The 22,365-nt window shown below is 45.1% G+C and overlaps 1 protein-coding gene across 1 annotated transcript in view; it reads right to left on the bottom strand.

The window, feature by feature from the left end:
- Positions 1-7,077: 7,077 nt before the first annotated feature.
- Positions 7,078-22,365, bottom strand: part of Micos10 (mitochondrial contact site and cristae organizing system subunit 10) — a 32,810-nt gene continuing 17,522 nt past the window's right edge. The window contains exons 2-4 of the mRNA XM_042688578.1: positions 12,253-12,300; positions 10,961-11,070; positions 7,078-7,245 (exon numbers count right to left, since the gene is read on the bottom strand). Coding sequence (XP_042544512.1) covers positions 7,231-7,245; positions 10,961-11,070; positions 12,253-12,300 — 173 coding nt within the window. The 3' untranslated portion in view covers positions 7,078-7,230. The remainder of the gene's footprint in view (positions 7,246-10,960; positions 11,071-12,252; positions 12,301-22,365) is intronic.

Raw genomic sequence — 22,365 nt, 5'->3', positions numbered from 1 at the left:
GAGTCTCACAGCCTTTCTTGCCCAGGCTGGCTTCAAAATAATGATCCTCAGATCTCGGCCTCCTGAGTAACTAGGATTACAGGTGTGAGCCACCGGCGCCCGGCTTGACAATTATGTTTCTAATGAATAAACAGGGATTGTTGTAAGAAATACAGCTGATTTCAAATCCAATCAAACTACTCTGTAATGATCCATTCCAATTTAAACAGCTTTTTTTTTTTCTTGTTTTGGTGCTGGTCCTTAACTCAAGGCCTTGGCACTGTCCCTAAGCTTCTTTGTCCTCTGCTTAAGGCTAGAGATCTACCACTATAGTCACAGCTTTGTTTTTTTGGCAGTTAATTGAAGATGAGAGTCTCATGGACTCTCCTGCTCAGGCTAGCTTTATACTGTGATCCTCAGATCTCAGCCTCCTGAGTATTAGGAGGATATAAGCATGAGCTACTAGCAGCCAACTTAAACAGCTCTTCTTTTGCTGGAGGGAAGAGAGTTGAATTTGGGGCCTCTTATTTTTTAGGCTTGAGCACATTCTCTCTCCCATCTTAAATAGCTTTTGACTAGCATAGAGCATGGGTAAGAACCCAAACTCTGAAATCAAGTTTAAATCCTACTGACATTATCTCTTAACTGTTTTTCCTTAGACAAGTTACTTTATCCTTTTGAAATCTCCTTCATTTATAAAACCAAAACAGGGATAATTATGCAATAATTAAGCACCATGAAAGACATAAAGATCAGCCGAGAACAAAATGCATGTTTAAATAACTATTATATACTCATTTATGTTGATTGAAATCAGCCATGCTGATTCCTGGCTAGGCAAAGAATACAGTTAGCTTGACTGACAGTTGATAATAAGCTCTTGTCTCTAGCCTCAATTTCTTCCCTATTGACAACCATTACCAACCATACTTCCTTCAAATTTTCCTGACAGCTCATCCGCACCACACATCAAAGCCGATCATTCTGAACTGGAATAGTAGTCAATAGCCGCCAGTCTGCAACCTGTCTGGATGCCCCATGGGTTATTGGGTTCCCATTTTATTTCTTCAGCTTGGTTTTTCTCCTTCCCTTCACTACATCTAGCACTGGGCTCAGCCACTAAATCTGATTTTTTTTTTTTAATGTCTGACTGGGACTCTTAACTGGGGTACCTGATGCTTTCATTCATTGACTAGTGCTCTATCAACCAACCCATAAGGCTTGAATTCAACCCCTACTGTCACATTTTTTTTTAAAGCTAGGGAATATGTTTCAGTAGAGAAGCTATAATGGCCTTACACTAAAAACTTATCAATGAAAGCCGGGCGCTGGTGGCTCACGCCTGTAATCCTAGCTATTCAGGAGGCTGAGATCTGAGGGTCGCGGTTCAAAACCAGCCCGGGCAGGAGAAACCGTGAGACTCCTATCTCCAATAAACCACCAGAAAATCAGAAGTGGCGCTGTAGCTCAAGTGGTAGAGCGCTCGCCTTGAGCTGAAGAGCTGAAGGACAGCGCCCAGCCCCAGAGTTCAAGCCCCACGACCAACAAAAAAAAAAAAAAGTTATCAATGAAGATGTAGTGTTTACAGCCATGTGCTCATTCTCTCCCTTGGATATTATGGATTTCAACTTCAAAAGCCAAATCTTTGAGCCCAACACCTGTAACTTTTCTCTCCTGAAACCATATCTCCTGACTATTGACTAATGATACTATGCATTTTATTCTGATTCAAGCAGTATAAGCTTCTTTTCTTTTTTTTCTGTCGGTCGTGGGGCTTGAACTCTGGGCCTGGGCGCTGTCCCTCAGCTCTTCAGCTCAAGCTCTACCACTTGAGCCACGGCGCCACTTCCAGCTTTTTTATTTTTGCTTATGTGGTGCTGAGGAATCAAACCCAGGGCCTCAGGCATGCAAGGCAAGTGCTCTACCACGGAGCCACCTTCCCAGCCCTGTTCCCCAGCTCTTCAGCTCAAGGCTAGTCTCTACCACTTCAGCCACAGTGCCACTTCTGGTTTTCTGAGTAGTTTACTGGAGATAAGAGTCTCATGGACTTTTCCTGCCCGGGCTGGCTTTGAACCATGATCCCTAGATCTCAGCCTCCTGAGTAGCTAGGATTACAGGCGTGAGCCACGGGTGCCCAGCAAGCCTCTTACTTTTGTGGAGATGGGATCCAGGTCCTTGTGCATGCTGGTCAAGTGTTCTGCCACTGAGCTACACTCCCAGCTCCAGGCAACTTTTTTTTTTTTTGGTCGGCCATGGGGCTTGAACTCTGGGCCTGGGCGCTGTCCTCAGCTCTTCAGCTCAAGGTGAGCGCTCTACCACTTGAGCTACAGCACCACTTCGGTTTTCTGGTGGTTTATTGGAGATAGGAGTCTCACGGTCTCTCCTGCCCAGGCTGGCTTTGAACTGCGACCCTCAGATCTCAGCCTCCTGAGTAGCTAGGATTACAGGCGTGAGCCACCAGCGCCCGGCTTCCAGGCAACTTTTATATTGTTGTTTTGTTTTTGCTGGTCCTGGGGCTTGAATTCAGGGCCTGGGCACTGTTCCTGACCTTCTTTTGCCCTAGGCTAGCACTCTACCACTTGAGCCAGAGTGCTACTTATGGCCTTTTCTGTTTATGTGGTACTAAGGAATTGAACCCAGGGCTTCATGCATGTTAAGCAAGCACTCTACCATTAAGCCACCTTCCCAGCCCTAGGAACCTTTGTTTTTTTCAATTAAAAAAAAATGTCTATTGTGGGCTGGGAAGGTGGCTCTGTGGTAGAGTGCTTGCCTTGCATGCATGAGGCCCTGGGTTTGATACCTCAGCACCACATAAACAGAAAAAGCTGGAAGTGGCGCTGTGGCTCAAGTGGTAAAGTGCTAGCCTTGAGCTGAAGTGCACTGGGACAGCACCCAGGCTGAGCTACACTCCTAGCTCCAGGCAACTTTTTATACACCCCAGCCCAGGAACCATTTTTTTTTGGGGGGGAGGGTTTGGTCATGGGGCCTGAACTTTGGGCCTGGGCGCTGTCCCTCAGCTCTTCAGCTCAAAGCTAGCACTCTACCCCTTGAGCCACAGCACCACTTCCGGCTTTTTTCTTTTTGCTTATGTGATGCTGAGGAATCAAACCCAGGATTTCATGCATGCAAGGCAAGTGCTCTACCACTGAGCCACCTTCCCAGCCCCAGGAACCATTTTTTGTTGTTTTGTCTTGCTGGTCTTGAGGCTTGAATTCTGGGCCTGGGTGCTGTCCCTGAGCACTTCAGCTCAAGGCTAGCACTCTACCACTTGAGCCACAGCACCACTTCCAGCTTTTTTTTTTTTCTCTGCTTATGTGGTGCTGAGGAATCGAAACCCAGGGCCTCAAGCATGCAAGGCAAGTGCTCTACCACTGAGCCACCTTCCCAGCCCATGTAGGAACCTTTTTTTTTTTTTGCCAGTTGTGGGGCCTGAACTCTGGGCCTGGGCGCTGTCCCTCAGCTCTTCAGCTCAAGGCTAGCGCTCTACCACCTGAGCTACAGCGTCACTTCCGTCTTTTTCTGCTTATGTGGTGCTGAGGAATCGAACCCAGGGCCTCATGCATGCAAGGCCAGCACTCTACCACTGAGCTACCTTCCCAGCCTTTTTATACCCTTGTGTCAACATATACTTGACCCTCAAAGCCTATAGTGGAAAAAAAAAAAAAGCCTATAGTGGCTCAGTGGTAGAGTGCTTGCCTAGCATGCATGAAGCCTTGGATTTGAGCCCTCTGTACCATATAAACAGAAAAAGACACAAGCGGCATTGTGGTTCAAGTGGTAGAGTACTAGCCTTGAGCAAAAAAAGTTCAGGGACAGTGCCTAGGCCCTGAGTTAAGCCATATGACAGAAAGAAAGAAAGAGAGAGAGAGAGAGAGAGAGAGAGAGAGAGAGAGAGAGAGAGAGAGAGGGAGGGAGGGAGGGAGGGAGGGAGGGAGGGAAGGAAGGAAGGAAGGGAAGGGAAAGGAAAGGAAAGGAAGGAGGGAAGGAAGAAGGAAGAGAGAAAGGAAGGAAGAATGAAAAGAAAAAGAACTTCTTTGTGGTCCCCTGACAAGTCAGGGATCGAGCAGGCACTAAGCCCCAGGTCCATCTCTCCTTGTCTCTGTGGGTCCTCATCCTACCGGGATCTTTACTGCTGTCAGTTATCTCTGCCCCACACTCACACTACAGAGCCTGCTTGCTGAACATGGAGCCTCCCCCTTGCTCCTACCTGGTCCCTATTGCCCCTATGCCATCCTTTGGTGCCTGAAGCAAAGAGGTACTCATGGCACACTTAAAAGGGGAAAGTGGTGATGGCTTCCAGATGAGCTTATTATTCTAAATTGAACATTCCTTTTGGTACTTAGAATTTCCACTTTCTCCCTTCCACCCTTCTGCATTTGTGTAATTAGAAAGCATGCCACAGGAAACCATTTGTGTCTCCGGATCCTTCAGGACGAAGGCTGTCCCAGCTCTGTGGAAGTACATCCTTTTGGAAATACTTTGCAGAGTTTATTTGGACAGGTTCAAAAATAGTTCTTCCAACAATACAATCAGATTGAACCATGACAAGTAAAATGCAATTATGGCTTGGTTACATAAAAGAAAATATATAAACAGTGAGGTTTGAGAGAACTAAAAGCAAAACTACATAAACGACACAGTCATCCCCTTACTCCCAGTGTCTGCATTTCCGACAGCAGGATTTCAGGACTGCATTCTTGGCTCTTTTGAAATCAGTGAGAGGATGACTATCACTGAAGGAGACAGCTCAGCAGAGTGTGTTCTGAGGCCATTTCTCAGAACAAAGGCCCACTTCTGCGCAAGGCAAGTACGGCTGATAAAGCATGCCCCTAGTGGGTACTCGGGATTGCCAAAGTCATTCACCCAAATGAGTTCAAAATACATATTGTTCTGGGCCAAATTATACAGTGTCAGGCTGAGACTGTATGTATTTATATATGTTGGCAGAGCAGGCCACTTTCAGGGCGCCAAGCTTCTCCCAGTATCCTGTGCCCAGCTGAGTTCCCATCACTCTCTCCCCAAACCTCCATGAATTTCTTTGACCTTGGTTCAGAAGGGCAGACAAGAGGCAAAGTCCAGTTTCACATCCCTACAAGGGAACAGAGCCCTGGAGAACTTGAATTTCTAATGAAACTTAAAGTAGAACAGAATGTAGGCCTTTGCCAACAAAGCTGGAACTTACTGAGGGTTGAGCTGAGATGGTGAGGGCGGGTGGGGGTAGAGACAAGATCAAGGATTGTGCTTTCAGCTGAACTATCTCTCTGAGGAAGTATGAGGAAGGAATACAAAGTACTCTGTACTCTAGGATGAAGACAAACAGCCAAGGCTTCCTTCGGCTGGCCTTTGCCAAGAACTGTTCCCTCAGAGCTGACCGCTTCAAAGGTGCTGGGCAGCCAGCTCTATCCAAACAGACACTTTTCTAAAACTAGCAACTGATCACAGAGGTCTGATTCTGATGGCCTCAGGCACTGCTGATTTTTTTTTTTTCCTGCCATACCTAGAGAATTAGCAGGCACACTTTTCTGTCTTAGACGGGAGCCTGTTATTCTTATCTCTGCCTGAATGAAGATGGAAAAAGTGGAGTGGGGGACAATAACACTGAAAGCAAATATGGAGAGTACCAGCGGAAAGGATGAATCAGGCTTCATGGTTATGGTTATTTTTCTGCCAGTTCTATGGGTTGCCTTTGATTATGAAACGAAGCGGGCCAGTGAAAAGGGGCCACGTGGCTTGGGCATGCCACGGCCTCAACTTGCAGACCTGGGCTTAACCCATCTTTGGCACAGCACCAGTGCTGTCCAGGCAGATCTACAGCCTACCTTTCTGGAAAGGGGAGTGGGGCAAAGAATGAGGCAGGAACTAGCAGACCGGGATTTGCTATCCTGAATCTACTCATTATAGCACTTGTAAAAACAGAGAGGTGTAACCAGTGTGCCACGACTGGGGTGACACTATTCTGCAGGGGTGTCACCCAGCCTCTGCCCTCCACTCCTCTCCTTTATCCTGCACTATGGCTCCACAAACGGTACATCCCCCACCCCCAAGCTATGATTCAGAGCCTTCACAGTAGCCACGTCCCTTCTCTTCCTCATTCTTCCTCCTCTGAGGGGTGGTCCTACCAACCTGGCAGTTCCTTCTCCTTTGTTCTCATTACTCTGATCCATGCCCCTACCCCCTACCTGTTACCATGATTCTCTTTAGAGTTCCAGTGTCTGCCTGTCCATTTCCCAGATCCTAAGCTCCATGAAGGCAGGAATCTGTGTCTTCAGCTACTCCTCCGGTTGCCCAGACCAAGACTTTGTTTATGGAAGATAATTAACATTCACAAGATGGAGGGCCATGGGCACCAAGCTCTGCAGTGGTGGCATTTTATTATATAGAGAAATAAGAAACAAAAGACCAAACTCTAAGGTTCCACACATCTTCTCAGAAAAAAGTTGCAAAACATGTGTCCTACACTTCCCTGGTTTAGGTAAAAGTACAGGCCTGAACTCGACAGGTATCAGAAATGGCCCTTGTGTCCTTAAGTCTCAGCTGCTATGTGAACATAAACTATCCCAAATGTGACCTTCCATTCAGGTGAATAGACCACATGTTCTCCCTATCACCAGGACACTCCCGCTGAGGCCAGTGCTCACTCCTCCCTGTAGCCCCCCCACCCCCCAACTGTACCAAGCCCGGTGAGACTTGGGATGGATATCAGTGGGAAGAGGCATGCAAGTCAGGTTTCAGGAGCACAACATTGTGTGGGCCTAATGTGGAGGTGTGACACCCCTGAGGCCTGCCCTGCCAGGTCTGCCAGAGGGAAGACAGTGAAACAGAGGCGTCAGGTGCTAGCCATCACCATCAGACACCAGCAGCAACTGGCAACCTGTGGCTCTGAGGTGGAGTGGTTCAGGGAACTGTGGGTTGGGAGTGAATGAGGGTGAGGAAGGCACAGGAGACTGTGCCAGGCTGTTCTAACAGGGCTCTTGAGGCTCAGAGAGGACGGGCAAAGAAACAAAGGCAAGGCCAGGCGTCCCATTTTTGCTCAATTTATTTCTCTGAAGACCACCTCCTTACAATTTCCAGAGAGAAAATACAAAACGAGAGACAGACTTGGTTTCAAATACACAAATGGTGTGCTGGAGTTAAAGCACGGCCGACAGCATGGTGACAGAGGGAGGTCAGCTCGCTCCGGGGCACTTCAGTATTCCTGAGGAATAAACGCGATTCTCTTCCTCCCGAGGGGGTGCTCTCTGCTCCGTGTAGTCACTGCTCCTGCTCCTGGGAGGCAAGAGTACTCAGGTTAAAGAGGCTCTGGGAGCCTAGCCTGACCACACCTCCTGAGGTGACTGCCTCACCCACCCAGCTCCCTGGTCTCCAGGGAGGGGATCAGAAGGGTGCCCAAGCCAGTCAAGCAGTCCCCATAGCCATATTCCTGAAACCAGCTGAGATCACAGGCGAGGAGAGCCTCCCTTGACCCAGCAGCCAGTTAACCACAAGCCTCAGCCTCAGCACAATTCAGTGTTCTTACTGCTGAATGAGGACAGTCACACGTCTCCCGTTGGGCTGGAAGGCCCGAAGGAGAACAAGGAGCTGAAGCCTCTAGGACATCCACCCGGCACAACAGCTATCCTAACAGGCCTGTGTGGGATTTTTTTCCCCCTCAGAGCAGAGGATGACAACATCCCATCCGGCACAGACTCAAGTTCAGATGAAGTTACAAGGCCATTCTGGAGCAGTGTGCACAAGGCTGTAAAGAATGTAACAATATTTTCCACAGCAACTCCCACCTATTAAATATATAATATGCACATAATCACCTCTAAGCCATTATCCATGACAACTCAGCATGGAACAATGGAAACACTCTGAACAGTGAAAAGACCCCAAGCTCTCTCCCTGCTCCTTTCTGTTCACCCCAAGTTTACCAAGAAAGTGAGGCGTCAGAACCCCCAGCCTGGTGACGTGCTCCCCTCCTTGCACTGCCCACCCTCTGCTGCCTCAGCCTTGCTTCAGCACCAAGGGAGTTACCAGTATCAACCCTCCCTGCCCCCACTGATTGGGTGCTGGGCAGCAGGTTCTAAAGTAGAGGCTGTGCAGCTGTGGTGGGACACTGTCACTTGAGAGTTGGTGACCCTGTGGCTACAGCTCTTGACCAGATTAGGGCATGCATTTGTGCCACATTTTCCGCTCTACTTGTTACTGGGATAGAACAATGGATAAGTCAATCACATTTTTTTTTGGTTGGTCTCAACTATAATAACCAATGTTTCTACTTACACAGCACCTTACAACTTAAAAACATTTTCACATTGAATCCTCACCACAACCCTACAGGGGGTAGTTGAGGATGTAGCTTAGGGTACAGCAGGGGTTCAGTATGCGCAATAACCTGGGTACAATACCCACATTCCTACCCCTACAACAATAACAACAAAAACCCGTAGGGAGAAATTATTGCATTCTATGGACAGAAAATGGAAGCTCGGAAGTGAAATAACCCTACATGCCATAAGAAGCAGGGTCTCCTGGCCCAGCAGCTGCCCAACACGGCCCACCATGGTGGAGATTCTAGCTCAAGGGAAACCTGGAGAGCAGAGTATGCTTAGTTCTTCATTGGAGGCTGGGTTGCAATAAAGATTAGGTCTGCCAGAGCCGGGCGCTGGTGGCTCACACCCGTAATCCTAGCTACTCAGGAAGCTGAGATCTGAGGATCATGGTTCAAAGCCAGCCCGGGCAGGAAAGTCCGTGAGACTCTCTTTTTTTGGGGGGGTCCGGTCATGGGGCCTGAACTCTGGGCCTGGGCGCTGTCCCTCAGCTCTTCAGCTCAAGGCTAGCACTCTACCACTTGAGCCACAGCACCACTTCCAGCTTTTTTTTTCTTTTTTTGCTTATGTGGTGCTGAGGAATCGAACCTAGGGCCTCATGCATGCAAGGCAAGCGCTCTACCACTGAGCCACCTTCCCAGCAATCAGTGAGACTCTTATCTCCAATAAACCACTAGGAAACTGGAAGTGTTGCTGTGGCTCAAGCAGTAGAGCCCTCGCCTTGAGCTTTAGAGCGCAGGGACAGTTCCCAAGCCAAGAGTTCAAGCCCCACAACTGACAAAAAAAAAAAAAAAAAAAAGAGGCCTGCCGGGCGCAGGTGGCTCACACCTGTAATCCTAGCTACTCAGGAGGTTGATATCTGAGGATTGCCATTCAAAGCCAGCCCAGGCAGAAAAGTCTGTAAGCTCTCATCTCTAATTAACCACCAGAAAACTGGAAGTAGCGCTATGATCCAAGTGGTAGAGCTCTTGCTTTGAGCTGAAGAGCTCAGGGTCAGCGCCCAGGCCCAGAGTTCAAGCCCCATAACAGAAAGAAAGAAGGAAAGAAAGGAAGGAAGGAAGGAAGATAAGAAAGAAAGAGAAAGAAAGATAGATTAGGCCTGGCCAAGTCCAAGGCCTTGACCACTTCACATCTAATGTACTATTCAATTTACTTCCTCACTCTATTCATTTCAGTGCCTACGTCTTAAACCCAGGGACCGAGCAACAAATGCCACCTCTGTCCCTGAGCACCAGCCTCCCCTGTCCCTGAGCACCAGCCTCCCCTAAACTGTCACTTAAACCCATGGCAGCCAATCACCTCAAGCAAGAGAAAGGCAAAGAGTATGAAGTTTCCTGGAAACTTCAGGAAGAATGCCACTCTCAGCCCTTTTCCAACTTGTTTGCTTCATCAAAAATCTACCCGTGGGCTGGGAAGGTGGCTCAGTGGTAGAATGCTTGCTTTGTATGCATGAGGCCCTGGGTTCGATTCCTCAGCACCACATAAGCAAAAAAGAAAAAAGCCAGAAGTGGCGCAGTGGCCCAAGTGGTAGAGCGTTAGCCTTGAGCTGAAGAGCTGAGGGACAACGCCCAGGCCCAGAGTTCAGGCCCCACGACCAGACCCCCCAAAAACAAAAAAATCTACCTGTAGTCAAGGACATCAGCACAATCACACAGGACTACACTGCCTCCTTCATTAAAGAGAAAGGTGGGGGCTGGAGGTGAGGCTCAGTTGGTAGAGCACCAGTGAATGAGCAAAGTGTCAGATACCAAGTTCAAGTCCCTGTCTCACAACAAAAAAAGTCAGAATAACTGTTGCATTCTGGTAGTCTTCAGGTTAGACTGAATAGTGAGTGATGTTTAAAGGACATTCTGAGATCTGAAGTGAGAAATCCTTCTTTCTAGGGCATTGGACTGTCTAGAAAACTAACATACGTAGATGTCTGCAGACACAAAAGCAATTCTGAGGCAAAATGTGGCTTACTGGTAGAGTGCTTGTCTAGCATTGATGAAAACCTGGGTTTGATTCATCAGTACCACATAAACAGAAAAAGCTGGAAATAGCACTGTGGGTCAAGTGGTAGAGTGCTAGCAATTCTGGGAGCAGTTCAACACCACTAATGACCAAAGAATACTTTGCACTCAGTGGTATAGTAGTAACATCTTACACATGAATCATACTCTAAACAATTCTTCAGGGCCTTAGGAGAAACTTTTTTTCTTCTACAAGAAAGAGAAACAAGCCAGGTGCTGGTGGCTCACGCCTGTAATCCTAGCTACTCAGGAGGCTGAGATCTGAGGGGATCATGGTTCAAAGCCAGTCCAGGAAGTAAAGTACTTGAGACTCTTATCTCCAATAAACCACTAGAAAACCGGAAGTGGCACTATGGCTCAAGTGATAGAGCACTAACCTTGAGCTGAAGAGCTGAGGGACAGTGCCCAGGCCTAGTTTAAGCCCCACGATCAACAACAACAACAATAAAAAAAAAGAGAGAGAAATGGGCTGGGAATGTGGCTTAGTGGTGGAATACTTGCCTAGCATGCATGAAGCCCTGGTTTGATTCTTCAGTACCACATAAACAGAAAAGGCCCGAAGTGGCGCTGTGGCTCAAGTGGTAGAGTGCTTCCCTTGAGTACAGCGAGGCTCAAGGAGAGTACCCAGGCGCTGAGAAACATCAATTCTATACATACTTTTACATATTTTCCATGTAGAAGATATGGAGACTGGAAATCATGCTGACAGTTGGAGTAGGCCATCCCTAGTCCCATGCCAGAACCAAAGGCTAACGGCCACGTTCTTCCTGTGGACAGAAAAAGGAAATCTCAGTAGGGAGCATTAGAGGATGAAGCCCCAAACCTTAAGCACGCTTCACTTGGAATCTGCTTATTACATACCTCCATGCTAAGTTTGAGGAAATGGTGGTTCAACTCAAGAACAGCACAGTCTCTACCAGTTCTAACCATCCTCTCAGCTGAACTAGTTCTTTTTTTTTTTTTTTTTTTTGTCAGTCATGGGGCTTGAACTCTGGGCTTGGGCGCTGTCCCTGCGCTCTTCAGCTCAAGGTCAGCGCTCTACCGCTTGAGCCACAGCGCCACTTCTGGCTTTTTTCTTTTTGCTTATGTGGTGCTGAGGAATCGAACCCAGGGCCTCAGGCATGCAAGGCAAGCTCTCTACCACTGAGCCACCTTTCCAGCCCTGAACTAGTTCTTAATCTTGCAGTAAGTACTTGAATCTCAACCACTGTTTTAAGAATCTCATCAATATTTACATACTTTGGTTACTGCAAATCATGGGATTTACAATGTTCTAATTATGTAGCCTTTGTCAGTTCTTTATGGAAATAAGCCAAAATGACCCCCTTGTTCCTACTCAATATTTAAACTTTAGAAATTCTTCTGCAAAATAAAGAGATACTGCCTGCCCTTTGCTTACAAAGGCCAACTGGCCAAGAAGTATGTTTTTCTGACCTATTTGTGCTTATTACCAGGAAGACTCTATAATTTTCAAGTTCCTTAGAAAAAATGATAGCTAATAGAAATAGTTGAGCATCCAGATTGGACCAATGACTCTCTGGAATAAATGCAGGCCTTTGAAATATCATATTTAAGATATCAGGTACCCTGACTCAGTGCCCAGGAGCAACACTGAAGTATCCACCCCCTTTTCCAGTGGCTGACAGATCCCCAGGAAAGAAAAAGATTGGCAGCCAGCGTCTAGAGGTGTCTAGTGTAGATATTAGGCTGAAAAGTGGCAATCATGGGGCTGGGAAGGTGGCTCAGTGGTAGAATGCTTGCCTTGCATGCCTGAGGCCCTGGGTTCGATTCCCCAGCACAACATAAGAAAAAAGCCGGAAGTGGTGCTGTGGCTCAAGTGGTAGAGTGCTAGCCTTGAGCTGAAGAGCTGAGGGACAGCGCCCAGGCCCAGAGTTCAGGCCCCATGACCAGACCAAAAAAAAAAAAAAAAAAGTGGCAATCATACTTACTTTTAAAGAAGGTAAGTGAGAAAACAACTCCTAGTCCAAAACCAGTACCTGCAAAAAAACAGAAGAAATGCTAAGTTTCATAATAGTAACCTGACAAAAAGATAACATTAATATTTCTTAAGTGTGAACATCATAAAACACATGTTTTTTTTTTTTTTCTTCATAATCTGGCATCTGACTTTCCCATTTCTATCCTTTATCATTGGAGCAAGCTTTGTACTTGTCTTTGGTCTCCGCACCCAAAAAAGGAAATAAGAGCTTCATTCCCTATCATTCTGTCTAGCCAAGTAACAGGGCGTGAGGATGGGGGTTAGGGAGCAAGCCAGGAAACTGTTCTAGACCCTCCTGCACTCCTGGCAAATAGCCTCTTGCCTGCCTGTCTCACACAGGAATGCCATGGCCAAAGCAGCAGGTAAACAGTGCCAACAGACATTCCCGTGCCACCCTGTGCTTTCAGTGCTACCCACATTTGTGAGGATATGCAAAGGAATGTTCCAAAACAGTCCTCAAGGGCTGCACTATCACACACATAACTGTGAACAGACAGTATAAGCACAACTCTCAAAAGCCCCAAATGTGGAAAGTAACCCCCAATCATCACAGAGTCCTATGAAGGGCCTTTTAGTATACTGAAAGAGGTATAGAGGTTATGTGTAAATACCACTTGTCTTTTATATATGCTAGGCAAGTACTCTACCATTGAGCTACATCTCCAGTCACACTGACACTTCATTTTAAAACAAAGCTAACAGAAAGCTTGTTGTTATTGCTGCTGTTGTAGATGTTGCTTTACAGATTCAATTCTCATTTTTATCAATATGACAAGCCCTGGTATTTGACAATGCTAGCATCACAATTCTGCTAAACTCACACATCACCTGCACTATCATTTAATCATTTTCTTTGTTGTTGGTGATGGGTTTTTTTGGTGGCTGTTGAGACAAGACCCTTACTCTGTAATCCAGGCCAGCCTTAAACTCTCAAACTCTATCTTCCTTCCTCAACCTCCTGAATACTGGGATTACAAAAAAAAGTTTCAAATTTGTGCTAATGAAATTCTAAATTTCTTTTTGCTGGGCTGAGGATGTAGACAATTAGTAGAGCACTTGCCTAATGTGTGAGTCCCTGGGTTTGCTCTCAAGCAGTGAAAAAATATAAATAGATGTGTGGGGGGGGGCAAAGGGGAGAGAGAGAAGGGGGGGAATTCTTCTCTGTCTAATCATGATTTCAGGATAATGCCCTGCAAAACTTCAAAGTACTCCCCAATTCCTCAATCAAGTTGCCTTTTCCGCTCCAACCGCACCATGAACAAACAAGCTAATCTACATTTTTTGTTATTGCAAAGGTGATGTACAGAGAGGTTACATACAGTAACATTAATCAAGTAATGAGTATATTTGTTTTTGAACAGTGTCACTTCTTTCCTTATTTTTTCCAAGTTTTTCCCTCCTGATCCCCCCTGCTAATCTACTTTTTTTTTTTTTTTTGGCCAGCTCTGGGACCTGAACTTAGGGCCCAGGCACTGTCTCTGAGCTTCTTTTGCTCAAGACTAGCACTCTACCACTTGAGCACAGCACCTCTTCTGGCTTTTTCTGTTGATGTGGTACTGAGTATTCCAACCCAGGGCTTCCTACATGCTAGGTAAGTACTCTATCACTGAGCCACCTTCCCAGCCCCCAATCTATATTTCTTGATCTCAATAATTGTTTTTCCTATGTACAATACAGCTCGTGTTAGCCTGAAGTAATAATGCTATTTACACCAAATGCTTTCTGATAATTCACTTGTACCACACATATGTGGCCCTAATAAGGACAAGTTTGTGTGCGAGGTAACATTCCAACCAATCTCAAGGTTTTAACAGCAGGGAAACAGGACAGGGAAGGCACATGGGGGAAGTGCCGCCAGAAAAGTCACAACACTTAGAAGAAGCTTCCACAGACTCAACAAGCAGCTGAGGGAAGATTGAAAACATGTTGCCCCTCCTCCCCAAACACCAAAAGGTTTTCATTAACACAGAGGAATGTTCATGGTACAGTATCTGCTTACAAGCAAAACTCTGATAAAAAGAGAAACAAAGCAAGCAAACCACCATGGACATGTTTCTGGAAAGAGTGACCCTCCCCTGAGGCCAGACCAGGGGGACTGGGGGGTTCAGGAGGTACTGTTATCACAGGAGGAAACTGCTTCATGCTTTATTGCCCTGGGGACCTGTCAGTGGGTATAGCATACCAGCGTGACTCTGACCCTGTGTAGCCTAGGCTAACGTGTGTTTGTATCTTAGTTTTCTGTTATCTATAGTTTTTCTTTTTATATTTTTGGCAGTACTATGGTTTGAAATCAGGGCAAATGCTCTACTGCTTTGCTCTACACCCCTAACCTTTTGCCAAGGGCAGCCTGGAAGATGATCCCATTTATACCTCCCACATAACTGGGATGATAGGCGTACCACCCTTACTGGTTTAGATGAGCTCTCAAAAACTTTTGGTCTAGCCAGGCACCACACCTATCGTCCTACCTACTCAGGAGGCTAAGATCTAAAGATAGTGGTTCAAATCCAGTCCAGGGGAGAAAGTCCATAAGACTTTATCTCTAATTGAGTTCTAAAAAGTTATGCAGGGCTGGGAATGTGGCTCAGTGTTAGAGAGCTTGCCTTGAGTGCAATGCATGAGGCCCTGGATTCGATTCCTCAGCACCACATAAGCAAAAAGAAAAAAGTCGGAAGTGGCGCTGTGGCTCAAGTGGTAGAGTACTTGCCTAGCAAGCATGAAGCACTGGGTCAGATTCCTCAGTACCACATACACAGAAAAATAGTACAGTGCTAGCCTTGAGCAAATGAAGCTTAGGGACAGTGCCCAGGCCCTGAGTTTAAGCCCCAGGACTGGCACACACCAAAAAAACCCTTTGGCCTAAACTGGTCTCAAACAATAGATAATCCTCCTAATCTCCACCTTCTGAGTCAGTAGGATTACAAATGTGAGCCACCATGCTCAGCCCTGCACCTTAATTTTTAACAGAAAAATAATATATATTATATATTTAATTAACAGAAAAACATATAAAGAAAATACTTTAGGGACTGGATGTAAGGTTTAGCAGTAGAGAACTTACCTAACAAGAACTAGCCCGGAGTTCAAATCCCAGAACTGACAAAAAATAAACTTTAGGCCAGCACCAGTGACTCATGCCTGTAATCCTATCTACCCAGGAGGCCGAGATCTGAGGATCCAGGTTCAAAGCCAGCTCAGGCAGGAAAGTCCTGAGATTCTTATCTCCAACTAACCACCAGAAAATCGAAGTGGTGCTGAGCTCAAGTGGTAAGAGTGCTGTAGAGCTTAGGGACAGCACCTAGGCCCAGAATTCAATCCCACAACTGACAAAAAACAAACAAAAAAAACTTAAATAGGGGCTGGGAAGGTGGCTCAGTGGTAGAGCGTTTGCCTTGCATGCATGAAGCCCTGGATTCGATTCCCAGGGCTTCATGCATGCGAGGCAAGCACTCTACCCCGAAGCCACATTCCCAGCCCCCATAATATATTTTTACTGGTCCTTCTCTGTTTAGATATAGATAAGCTTAGATACACAACCACTTGCCAAGTGTTACAACTCTCTGCAGTATTCAACATAGTACCATGATGTGCAGGTTTGTAGTTGGCAAGTCTATACCCAGTAGTCCAGGTGTGCAGTGGCACACCATCTTGGATTGTGTGAGTACTTTGATGTCTCCACACTATAATGAAACTGAGGATGAAGTTCTGGAAAGATAGCTCCTGGTTACATGACATGACTATGTGTATCCTACATAAACAGGAATTCTATTTAAAAATCTTTATTTCCCTTCATCAAGTAGACCCAGTATCACATACTATTTTGATGCCAAACTTTAAAATGTTGTATCTGAAAATCACTAGGTATCCCTCCATTCAATAGGATGGTAGAAAAGGAATCAGCTTACAAGACCAATAAGCAATGCTGACATAATAAAAAGTAGTATTTGGGTGTTATCACTGACTATCCATCCAATAATTTCCCCTAAAAAAATCCTCTTCAAAATCAAACCACCTTCTATGGAATCACACTTGCCCAAGCAACATGAATTCATTACTTGTAGGGAATAAGATGGGCTCAAGCCTGCTAGGCTCCAACAGCACTGTGCCCACTGCAACCAGACACTCAATCCCCCTCCATTTCCAACCCCACCTATGGCTACCTCCCAAGGGAAATTGAAGCGTGCAGCTCTCACTGCAGTGAGGTAAGGTGCTCCCTGTGAAACAGCACACAATGCTCAGCAACCAGCATTGTAACAAATCTCCACAAAACCTACAGGGCTTATTCACGTTCATTTCCAGACTAATCCTACCGCACACGTCACAGGAACAGGTCTACCTATTATTCCGAGTGATGCAAGAACTCAGAAAACCAGAGCAACTGCTATTGATCCTCCATGGCTAAGGATCTGCTATTGCTCAGTTTATAAAATGGCAGAGGGCTCAATTTCAAGGCAACTTGCCTCACCCCTTGCAGCTGGAAGATGAGTAAGTCAGTAAATTGGTACTAGAAAATGAGGTAAAGGATTTGGACTGGCTTACAGATTCCAAACCAGGCAACGGGATGAGGAGGCAGGCCAGTAAAAACATAATGGCTTACAATCAGAGCTTTTGCTCTTCTCCATCTGGAGGCAATTTTTTGGCAACCAAATCAAAAGCCCAAAAGGAAAATATTTCAGCATTTTTCTTGTTACTCTGACTCCATGCTTGTCTCTTCTATTTCCCCCCAAGGACAGAGAGCTCTCTGATGCTCAACTTTTCCTAGTAGGAGACCAAAACTGATCTAAGTCCATGGCTACAGTGTCGCTCAATCAAAAAGATCATTTCCAGTGTTCAGATATATGCCCAGCCACCCAGTGCACTCTTGCTAACAGCATGTATCTGAAATATAAACACAAACTCAAAATCATAGCCTATACCAGTCAAAAAGTACAATGATCAAGGAATGGGCCCTGTATTCTTCATTAAATGGAGCTCCTACACATTTCTTAGGAGTGTTTTTGTTGTTGTTTTGTTTCTATATTTTTTAAGACACAAGACACTCTCTTCAGAAAAGAAGTAACTCATAAAATGAGGTTTAATTGCTATGTTTTACTTAAAGTTAGTTATCTTGGTTACTTAAGAGAGAGATGCACAATGGGAACCCTGATGAGTTTTACAGATTCAAGTTCTCACACGCTCAATTCTCTTTTAACAGGCAACATGTTGCTTCAAAGAAAGTCCCACCTGACCAGGGGACAGACATCAACTCTGCAGCTGTTTCCACTAAAGACTGGCACCTCTAGGCCAGGTTTAAGCATTTTAACAATAAAACATGAAAGGTTTGTCTTACAATAAAAACAAACCAACATGGAAAGAGAAGAGTTTTCTCTGCCTTTGGCCACTTTTTCTTGTTGTTGCATGACAAGCTCTTCTGCAGGAAAAAGCCAAAGGAAAAAGTACAAAGCATTTTTTTACCTTCCCCTGGAAGCAAATATTTAACTATGAATATAGTTTATAGAACTCTGCCTTCCCCATTTCAAGCTTTTCTCAGAAATCTAGGCTGTCTACAATGACAAATACCCCTAAAGTAAAGAAATACCTGATTACAGGTACATACCTTCCTAATGGCAAAGTCCAGCTGTCAGGGCAGGAGGGCAAGGAAAATCCACAACAGAGAACCGTATGGAATTGACATTAGGCACAGGGCCCAAATTCTCTGTAGCCATTTGAGTATTGGCACTTATTTTTTTCAAAAAGAAATTATTCCAAATCAATCTAACTGTGCGATTTAATGCATGCTTAGTGCCCAAAAGGATATTATAAAACTAGTTGGTAGATAAACATACATTTTTAGTTAGGGAGGAGCAAATCCTTAATAGGCCACCTGATACAATTTTATTACAGAAAGAACAGAGGACTCTGCTCCCAATAACCACATGTGCAATGTTGCCTTATCTTATGCTGAAATACATTTTGTAACCACTTTCAAAGGACAAGAAACAGAAAGGCACACCAGTGTACACCTTAAGTACATTTTGGTAAGAAAGTGGATAAATGTATGTTGATGGTCACTGCAGACATGGAGAATTTCCAGTTACTCAGGACTTTATTTCACATTTAGAAAAATCTTTGCTGCCTCCCACGTCATAAAGCCTGCTTTATGTGAACACTGCAAATAATTAGAAGGAAACATAACAGCAGGAATTAACAAGAGGCTATATAATCTGATAGCAGAAATGCATTTTGGATGTCAGACTTTAAACAGAACAAGTTGGAGCAATACATGCTTCTGCAGAATCAACCTTGCAAAAGTTGTTATTGCCAGTGGACTTTCAATTAGAGAGGAATATTATTTGGAGAGGTACAACAACAAAGTCACTTAGAAATTCACTTAGAACCATTTCTATTTAAAACACACAGACACAGACACATACATACAATGAGCTAAAAGAAACTCAGGGACAGCCGGGCACCAGTAGCTCATGCCTGTAATTCTAGCTACTCAGGAGGCTGAGATCTGAGGATCTCGGTTCAAAACCAGCCTGGGCAGGAAAGTCGTGAGACTCTTATCTCCAATAACACTAGAAAACCGGAGGTGGCGCTGTGGCTCAAGCGGTAGAGTGTTTGCTTTGAGCTAAAGAGCTGAGGGACAGCACCCAAGCCCAGAGTTCAAGCCCCATGACCGGAAAAAAAAAAAAGAAAGAAAGAAAAGTCCATGAGACTCTTATCTCCAATTAACACCAAAAAACTGGAAGTGGCGCTGCGGCTCAAGTGGAAACTTGCCTTGAGCTGAAGAGCTCAGGGACAGTGTACTCAGGCCCAGAGTTCAAGACTAAGACCAGCACCACCCTCTTCCCCCCAAAAAACAGTTGGTAAATAAAGAGTCTTTTACATATACATGTGCTAAGGTGTTTTTTATTGTGACTTTTGGGATTTTAATTAACTTGTTAATTCATTAATTTGTGTGTGTGTATGTAGGTGACACTGAGATTGAACTTCAGGATTCCCAATTGCTAAGCAGGTGTTCCATTGCTTTAGTCACACCCCCACCCCACCAATGCTAATATTTTTTTGTTTTTTTTGGTCTGGTCGTGGGGCCTGAACTCTGGGCCTGGGTGCTGTCCCTCAGCTCTTCAGCTCAAAGGTAGCGCTCTACCACTTGAGCCACAGCGCCACTTCCAGCTTTTTTTCTTTTTTTGCTTATGTGGTGCTGAGGAATCAAACCCAGGGCCTCAGGCATGCAAGGCAAGTGCTCTACCACTGAGCCATCTTCCCAGCCCTAATTTTTAATCTATAGCTAAAAACTAATTCACATTGAACAGCAACTCCACTTTATTCTGTGTAACTCTCAATCAACATATATAAAGCAAAATGTTCAACAGAACAATGATCTGGCAATTTATAAATATGAGAAGCTCCAAGAATTTCTATTAACTCTTTTAAAATCCTAGTCATGGGTGCCATAAGCTTCTTCATCCTTAAATGTCTGAAAAACAAAAACAAAAACAAGGCTTTCAAGAAGGCCCTGGGGCAATCTGGGCCTTACCTTTACCAGCAGGCTGTGACCTAGGCCAGTCATCCTGGGCAACTAGCTTTCTGACCTCTAACCAATTGCCTAACCTGGTCAACTTCAGCCTGCTCAGACACCCAGGAAAAACTCTACATCAAACCTGTATTAAGGAAATGTTAAGGCTCTAGTACTGACTGGCACACGAAGTTCAATATTAAGTTCTGTCATTTTTCTGATGGAACTCCAATGAAGTCAAATGAACAATAGTTACTCCTGTCTTAAAGCATAATTTACTGGCCTGAAGATAAGATCACATTGTGGATGAGCAGTTGGCTACATTTCACTGTTAGCATCAGGTAGAGGGTGTGTGTGTGTGTGTGTGTGTGTGTGTGTGTGTGTGTGTGTGTGTGTGTGTGTGTGTGTGTGTGTGTGTGTGTGTGTGTGTGTGTGTGTGTGTGTGTGTGTGTGTGTGTGTGTGTGTGTGTGTAAAACAGCATAATTTACTGGCCTGAAGATAAGATCACATTGTGGATGAGCAGTTGGCTACATTTCACTGTTAGCATCAGGTAGAGGGTGTGTGTGTGTGTGTGTGTGTGTGTGTGTGTGTGTGTGTGTGTGTGTGTGTGTGTGTGTGTGTGTGTGTGTGTGTGTGTGTGTGTGTGTGTGTGTGTGTGTAAAACAGCATAATTTACTGGCCTGAAGATAAGATCACATTGTGGATGAGCAGTTGGCTACATTTCACTGTTAGCATCAGGTAGAGGGTGTGTGCATCAGGTAGAGGGTGTGTGCATCAGGTAGAGGGTGTGTGCATCAGGTAGAGGGTGTGTGTGTGTGTGTGTGTGTGTGTGTGTGTGTGTGTGTGTGTGTGTGTGTAAAACAGGGGATCCTGGGGCTGGGAAGGTGGGCTATATTTCACTGTTGTTAGCATCTGTTAGCATCAGGTAGGGGTGTGTGTGGTAAAAACAGGGGATCCTGGGGCTGGGAAGGTGGCTCAGTGGTAGAGCGCTTGCCTGCATGCTTGAGGCCCTGGGTCCAATTCCTCAGCACCACATAAGCAAAAATTAAAAAAAAGCCGGAAGTGGCGCTGTGGTTCAAGTGGTAGAAGAGCTGAAGAGCTGAGAGACAGCCCCCAGGCCCAGAGTTCAGGCCCCACGACCGGACCCCAAAACAAAACAAAACAAAACAAAAAAACAACAACAAAAAAAACCAGGGGATCCTTTCAGATTTATTATGAACTAGATCACGCTGTCTTAATGTAATAAAGATTTCCCCAGGTGTCTAATAGTGATCTATTTATGCTTTGAAATAGATGAAATCTGATTGACCAATCAATAACAAGACCACTTTCCTGTTCAATCCTGTTTCTATCAATGCAATTACCATCATCAAATGCATTGGTTATGACAGAACCAACAAGAATGTACTTTTATAGAAAAATACACTTGGGACTGAATTGAGAATTACACTTCCAAGAAAAATTCCTGATTTATGAAAGATGCTCAGGGCCCAACTTATGAGGAAAAAAATAGCTCTGTCAACTCCGAAGTGTGTTACTTAATCCTCTGAGGCAAAGACAGATTGCCCCAGGTGTCTGGGTGGAGATGCCAAGTCATGTGAATTAACCAGGAAAGTGTGACAGACTAAAGATCTGAGGATGGCAAATGTGTTCTGTCTAATCAGCTTCTCAAAAGTCAATATTGCTTCAGGGTCTGCAGGAAATAGACTAAAAAGGTGGCTATTTTACAAGACCTTAACCTTCCTGTGGCCATCCAGACTAGACAGGGGTTAGAACATCTGTAGGAATTTCTCGGGTGAACATCAATTACCAGGATTCTGATCAGAACAAGCAAACCAGTCAGCAGAAGGAAGTAAGATAGGGCAAGCAAATGTGGAAGTCATTACTGGAGTGCTGTGCTTCAAGTAACATTGGGCTCACAGAAGGGGCCTTTTAAATGAGGGTGTACAGAACATGACTCCACATTCAGAATTCTGACAGCCATACAACTTGCAAGAATGCATAAAACAAGAAACATGGATATAGACATTTTACTGAATATAATTAATTCCCATGTGGGCATAGTATGTAGAAAAATGAGAAGAAGCTTAAAGATTAATTATTAAAAGGAGGCTGAGGGGGAAAAAAAGAAGTGGAATAACTAAATGCAGATAAACACAATTAAAGGCTCACATGACATTTTGGGTAGCACCACTTATGGACTTATTACGATTTCATCTACCAGAAGAGATGATGACGACGATGACAACTTGCCTAAGCAACACACAAGCAGGAAAAGCAGCACTCAAACCCTGTTTGGCTGCAGTCATCACTGGTTCCTAAGTCAAGGGCTAAGCCTAGAGGCCAGCAAAGCAGGACATCTTATCTTTCTGGAGTATCTCACTATGCTGTGGGTACTTTGTAACTGTGCAGCCTTTGGCTCTTCAGCAAAACAAGAGAACCACAGATGGTTGACAATCAGGAATGGTAACAAAAGCCTGACAGTACTTAGAATCAATGAGAAATTGTCAACAAAGCAAGCCAGGAAATACTCTCTGTATACTGGCTGAGGCCTCACA

Source organism: Dipodomys spectabilis, unplaced genomic scaffold, assembly GCF_019054845.1.
Source record: "Dipodomys spectabilis isolate Male_0828 unplaced genomic scaffold, ASM1905484v1 ptg000118l, whole genome shotgun sequence".
Taxonomy (NCBI): Eukaryota; Metazoa; Chordata; class Mammalia; order Rodentia; family Heteromyidae; genus Dipodomys; species Dipodomys spectabilis.
Note: the sequence above shows the minus strand (reverse complement) of the source record. Positions and strands in the feature narration are given on the sequence as shown.